General features: G+C 38.2%; 1 protein-coding gene across 4 annotated transcripts in view; it reads left to right on the forward strand.

Annotated features, from left to right (window-relative positions):
- The window catches only part of AP3S1 (adaptor related protein complex 3 subunit sigma 1), an 81,683-nt gene that overhangs the window by 24,570 nt on the left and 50,019 nt on the right, over nt 1-7,094 (forward strand). For all 4 annotated transcript variants that reach the window (XM_066382066.1, XM_066382067.1, XM_066382068.1 and 1 more), the window contains exon 3: nt 142-253. In XM_066382066.1, the coding sequence (XP_066238163.1) occupies nt 142-253 (112 nt within the window). The remainder of the gene's footprint in view (nt 1-141; nt 254-7,094) is intronic.

Here is a 7,094-nt window from a genome sequence, read left to right on the forward strand (position 1 = left end):
GTTCACTTGAAGGCTATAACATTAAATGTTACCTTTCATTTTATAAAAGGTTTCTAAGCAAATTACCAGTTTGCTTGAGCTAATGAAAATGTTTTTTATTTTATTCTTATAATGTTCCTATTGTTTTGTTTTGCCATTTAGATTAATTGGCGGATCTGACAACAAACTGATTTATAGACATTATGCAACGTTATATTTTGTCTTCTGTGTGGATTCTTCAGAAAGTGAACTTGGCATTTTAGATCTAATTCAAGTAAGTTAATATTCGCCTCTATCTTAAATAACAATTTTGGCATTTACATTTTTAAAAACTTGTATGTTATAAATTTTCTCCAATGACGTTTTGTTTGGTAAGAAATGAAGTGTTCCATAGTAAATATTGGGTGGGTAAAAGGGAAGAGGGATGTAAAAACACATAGACTAACTTAATCTGATTAAGACTAATCACAACTAATTCCATCACACTCCTTTTTTCTTGTTCATGTAAGTCACCACATGAAGCCCAAGACTCATGGTTCTCCTTACCATGTGTATCCAGATCTGACCCCAAAACCCATTCTTCTCTGTCTCCTGAAAATCTTTCATACTATCGCTGGAGCTCAAGGTCAGTCATCAGCAAATTCCTCTTTATCTACAACCTCTGCTGTTAATATTACCTTCACCTTATTGCTCTAAATTAAATCTGGTTTCCCTGATGAGATTACCTGCAGTGCATTCCAGTGGTAGCAGTTTTCTTTCATGCTTTCTTTTTCTTTATACCATTGAGCTTGCAGGTGTTCTCCTTGCTTCTACCATTGCTTTTTCCAGACCATTGTCTCTTCTAAAATACCTTCAAACTTTATCTCATGTTATCAAATTATATCACCTTTACCCATCTGTTGCAGTAGTTTTTCATTCCTGCCTTCAATTCAGATTCTGTGAAAAACTTTCAAGAATGTAAGATTTTATCATACTTGCAAGCTAACAAGTTAACTACCACAGTTTCATGGATGCTGGCAAAAGACAAGAGATTCCTGGGCCAGAAACAAAGGTCTGTTACTAACAGCAAAAGCAGTAGCCAAAGTAACAGCATTTGTTTACACTGGGTCCCAATTTTCAAAGTGTGACTTGAAAAAAGGCCATATGATACTTACATACTCAGTCAATTGAATTATAGTAGAGGAACCCCAAGCTTAGGAAGCTGGAATCTTTTGTAATAGACACTAAGAATGTCTGCCCTTGAAATGGAGGAAGAGAACATTTTCTAACGGCAAACCTTGGAAACCTTTAATTTGGAACATGACACTCTATTTTCCAAAGCTGTTTGCTAGACAAGCTTGTTTGAAAAGATAGTTCACAAATAAAGGCAGTCAGTAACTCTGCTCACGTTTTATATAGGAACAGGAGACTCATGGAGAATTACTCACTGCATTCACTTCAATACTGCTTGCGATTTCAGTGTTCATGTGAATAATTCTTCCAGTATACTGTTTTTTTCAAACATGGAATTCCTTTTCACCAATGAATTTTGCCCTCTACCCCACCTCATTGTAATCAGAACAAGCCGTGTTTATGTTGTCTATCACACCAGCCAATAGGTAGAGACAACAGTTGAATCTTATGATGCGCTTTATTCAGATGGTTGGTCAACTGAAAAGACAAGGAACAACTGTGCCTCCAAAGCCTACCTTAACATCTTCAGTTTATAGGCCTCTTTTATAGGGTGAACAGGGCTAGTTAGGAGTGGGAAAGGAATATAGCTATGTGTCCTTTCTCAGGTCCAGATCCTGTTCTTCATTAGGCATTGGCATGCTCATCATCCTTGGATATAAGGATTACAGCTTTGTTACTTTCCTCAAGGAGCTGGATTGGGTCCAGATGCTCTTGTGGTCAGGGCTGTGGACTCCTGCATCTGGTCTGGTTTTCAAGGTCTGACATCTGAGCTAGGGAAGCAGTCTTGCTGGCATCCCTATGCCTAGAGGGAAAAAAAAGAAAAACAGTCCTACAATACAGAGTGTAAGATTCATGTATCGGGAATATGTCTACTGTCTAACCCTTTATGCTACTACTTATGGTATTTTTAAATCTTGTCTTTATTGAAACTTCAGTACCTCCATTATTTCATTTTCACAGTTTGCACTCTCTGCCACCTCATATCTTTCGTATCATGATTTATGTTACTCCAGTAATTCCTTGATCCTATTGGGATCTTAACTCTCTTAAATCTATCTTTTTATTTTTCTCCACCATCCTTGATCCTCCTGATATCTTACTTTCCTTACCCAGCTTAAATTCTGTGGATAGTCATAAAAATCATAGCCTTGTACATATTCAACTCCTTCCCTGTATCTATATATATGAATATAATTAGAGGAAAAACACCATAATCATAATTACTGGCTTCACTTTACATTAATGATCCCTAACCCCGTTCCCTGGTCCATTCACTGTTCCATACACTATACAACTACTGATACATTCTCCTCTCTACTTAAACCTCTGGCATTTGTAGCATCTTGATTCCTAATTCACTGAGAAAACTAAAGAAATTAGAGAACTTCTACAGACTCTTCTCTCTTTCCAATGAGAAATCAACTCACTGTACCCCTAGCTAAGGCCAGTTCACCCACTTATGTACAATGAGTTTTCTCCTCATTGCAGTAGCAATTCTCTTTCTTCTGTTATTTTTTCTTTATTTTTTATCTTAATTTTGTTTTTAATTATCTTAAGCCTTGTGACCAGATAATGTACAAGTTTGTGTTGATCATCTTTTCTCCTCTACTTTACTCTTTCTGTGAGCTGGCAAAAGCACCATTACCAATCACACATATATACAGTAATTCTATAGTTCTTAAATAGCTTTTCATGACAATCCTGAATTATAGCTTAGTCTGACTTAAAGAATTCAGAAGCAAAGTTTGCTTCTATATTTTGTCACTGAATTTTAAAAGCATCTGACCCTATAAATCACCTATAAAATGTGAGAAGTAGTAATTATTTTTATTTGATATTATACATAAAGCACACTAAAATGCCTTTCGTAAGTAAAAAGCAACAGTTTAGATACAGGAAATTTTAATTAAATTAGTATAGTTAGGACCAAAGAGATAAAATGGACACTGCTAGCCCTTGCCTTTTAACAGGCCAATGAGCACAACTTCAAACACAAGTGAGTTTTGCTGTTCTAAAAGACAGTGAAGGGATTTCTTCAGTATTTAAACACATTAATGCAAGCAGTTATATAAATCTAAATATAAACCAATCTCCTACAGGTTTTGAGATGTTCACCAACTCTGAAAAGTTGAACATTATGAATAAAGTTTAATTATATTTTTAGAGGGGGAAAACAGTGATAGCACTTGCAGAACCAAAATTACCATCAAAATTCAAAAACCTGACCATATTCATTTAACCAAGCCAATCTTATTTAAATTGACTGCCCAAAAGAAATGTTCTATCAGCCGTTTGAGATCTGGTGTCCTTGCTGTTCCTCAAACATACTACTAGGTAGGCATGCTTCTACCTCAGAGCCTTTGTACTTTCTGGTCTTTCTACCTAGACTGCTCTTCCAGTTGATGTTTTCATGGCTAGTTCCATTATTCTTTCAGGTCTTGACCCAGATGTCATCTTCTTATACAATATTCCCTGGCCCTTCTCTTTGATATTTTCTAACCCCTTACGTACTTTTATTATTATTACTTTTAGTACCTGTCACCATTTAGTATACCATATATTTGACTGATTTTATCTTATTTATTGTCATTTAGCATTACAAGGATATAAACTCTATGAGGGTCAGGATTTTTCTTTATTTTGTTCACTTATTTATCCCCAGTCTGTACAAAGATTCAGGCACATAGTAGGTCATCAAAAGATAATTGTTGAATGAATGAATTTAATGCCAGGTATTTAGCATTCTTTGTAAAATAAGTGACAGCAAAACCCAGAGGTTGAGTTAGCTAGAGAAATAAAATATACTGGTTGCTATGTAATAATAACATTTTTTAAAAATCTTAATGCTGGTTACATTGATGTGTTTAATTTGGTGAAAATTATTAAGCTCTGTATACACATAATTTTTTGTACTTTTTGTTTGTGATACTCCATTAAAATTTAAAAATGAACTCTGACACAGTGAAAAATGTAGTTGCTACAAGTAATTGTATTGTGTTAAGATTATCATGCAGGAATGCTCAGGCATGAGTCAGTCACTTTAAAAACATTAAGTGAACAAAGATGAAAAGAAGTAGCTTCTTGTTTCTGTTTCTTTCATAAAACATAAAAATAAACTGTTCTAGCTTATTTATTTATTTTTATAGTTTAAAGTATCTAACTTATTAAAAAGTGTTTGAAAAACATATTGAATGTAATACTAGCCTATTATTTAAAAAATGTGTGTCTGTGTTCCATAGAAAATTTATCACAGCTCAGTTGTCACTATGTTATATGTTCTAGTGTAAATTTTAGACCTGGAAATAATAAAAAATTTAAGATTTCACCAGAGCAAATGAAAGGCCACTTACAGTGAATATTACCATAGGAGTAACAGAAAGCTGTAAAAATGAAAAATTTGGTATCTAACTGAACATCTACAAGTAGTCAAGAATATTTCCTTTTATTTTTTTTAATTCAGTGAGACGAGGGGAGGCAGAGAGACAGGCTCCTGCATGCGCCTGGACTGGGATCTACCCAGCAAGCCCCCTAGGCAGCAATGCTCTGCCCATCTGAGGCATTGCTCCATTGCTCAGCAAAGGAGCTCTTTAGCGTCTGAGGTGTAGACCAGTGGTCCCCAACCCCTGGGCCGCGGACCGATACTAGTTCGTGGGCCATTTGGTACCGGTCCGCAGAGAAAGAATAAATAACTTACATTATTTCCATTTTATTTATATTTAAGTCTGAATGATGTTTTATTTTTAAAAAATGACCAGATTCCCTCTGTTACATCCGTCTAAGACTCAGTCTTGACACTTGTCTCAGTCACGTGATACATTTATCCATCCTACCCTAAAGGCTGGTCCATGAAAATATTTTCTGATATTAAACCAGTCTGTGGCCCAAAAAAGGTTGGGGACCACTGGTGTAGACCATAGAGCAGGGGTCGGGAACCTTTTTGGATGAGAGAGCCATGAACGCCACATATTTTAAAATGTAATTCCTTGAGAGCCATACAATGACCCGTGTACATTACGCATTATCCAATTAAAATTTGGTGTTGTCCCAGAGGACAGCTGTGATTGACTCCAGTCACCCGCAACCATGAACATGAGCAGTAGGAAATGAATGGATTGTAATACATGAGAATGTTTTATATATATATATATATATATATATATATATATATATATATATATATATTTTTTTTTTTTTTTTTTTTTTTTTTTTTTTGTTTTTTTTTTTTTTTGTATTTTTCTGAAGCTGGAAACGGGAAGAGACAGTCAGACTCCTGCATGCGCCCGACCGGGATCCACCCGGCATGCCCACCAGGGGCAACGCTCTGCCCACCAGGGGACGATGCTCTGCCCCTCCAGGGCCTCTCTCCGCCTCGACCAGAGCCACTGTAGCGCCTGGGGCAGAGGCCAAGGAGCCATCCCCAGCGCCCGGGCCATCTTTGCTCCAATGGAGCCCCGGCTGCGGGAGGGGAAGAGAGAGACAGAGAGGAAGGAGGGGGGGGTGGAGAAGCAAATGGGCGCTTCTCCTATGTGCCCTGGCCGGGAATCGAACCCGGGTCCCCCGCATGCCAGGCCGACGCTCTACCGCTGAGCCAACTGGCCAGGGCCGAGAATGTTTTATATTTTTAACATTATTATTTTTTTTATTAAAGATTTGACTGCAAGCCAGATGCAGCCATCAAAAGAGTCACATCTGGCTCGTGAGCCATAGGTTCCCGACCCCTGCCATAGAGCTACCGTCAATATCTGGGGCCAACTTGCTCCATGGCTGCAGGAGGGGAAGAAAGAGAGAGAGAGAAGCGAGAAGGGGAGGGGTGGAGAAGTAGACAGGTGCTTCTCCTATGTGCCTTGACCAGGAATCGAACCCAAGTCATCCACACATCAGGCCAACACTTTACCACTGAGCCAACTGGCCAGGGCCAAGAATACTCACTTTTTAAAAAAACTTTTTAAAGATTTTATTTATTGATTTTAGAGGGAGAGAGAAAGGGGGTGGGCAGGAGCAGGAAGCACCGATTCATAGTAGTTGCTTCTTGTATGTGCCTTGACCAGGTAAGCCTAGGGTTTCAAACCAGCGACCTCAGCATTCTAGAAGAATATTTACTTTTGCATGCAAAATAGAAATAATGTTTAAATTTTGCTAATATACAATCATGCAGATGATTGTGGGAAAACAAGGACACACATAGTTGATTGTTTTTCCAAATTAGCATTATAGACACCTAGAAAAGAGTGGATCCTCTCATTGAGGTCTTATGAAAGAAAATAATAAATAATGAAAGCTGCCAATTAAGGGAGAAAACACTCAATGTCCATAAATGTCTTTACTACTTACAAGAATCTTTCATATATATATATATATATATATATATATATATATATATTTTTTTTTTTTTTTTTTTTTTTTTTTTTTTTAAAAGCTGGAAACGGGGAGAGACATTCAGACAGACTCCCGCATGCGCCCGACCGGGATCCACCCGGCACGCCCACCAGGGGCGATGCTCTACCCACCAGGGGGCATCGCTCTGCCGCGATCAGAGCCATTCTAGCGCCTAGGGCAGAGGCCAAGGAGCCATCCCCAGCGCCCGGGCCATCTTTGCTCCAATGGAGCCTTGGCTGCGGGGGGGGGGGGGGGGGGAGAGACAGAGAGGAAGGAGGGGGGGTGGAGAAGCAAATGGGCGCTTCTCCTATGTGCCCTGGCTGGGAATCGAACCCGGGTCCCCCGCACGCCAGGCCGACACTCTACCGCTGAGCCAACCGGCCAGGGCCTCTTTCATATATTTTTGATTCTCAGAACCACTCTGTGAAGTAGGCAGGTTTTAGTTATTCATTCTAATGAGATATTTTCTTCATAAACACTGAAGAATGCCAAGAAAAGTTTGCTTTTGGACCCTAGTTTTTATATATTTAAATAATAAATAAAAGTTTTTTAAAAAATGTTTTTTT

Source organism: Saccopteryx leptura, chromosome 4, assembly GCF_036850995.1.
Source record: "Saccopteryx leptura isolate mSacLep1 chromosome 4, mSacLep1_pri_phased_curated, whole genome shotgun sequence".
NCBI classification, from domain to species: domain Eukaryota; kingdom Metazoa; phylum Chordata; class Mammalia; order Chiroptera; family Emballonuridae; genus Saccopteryx; species Saccopteryx leptura.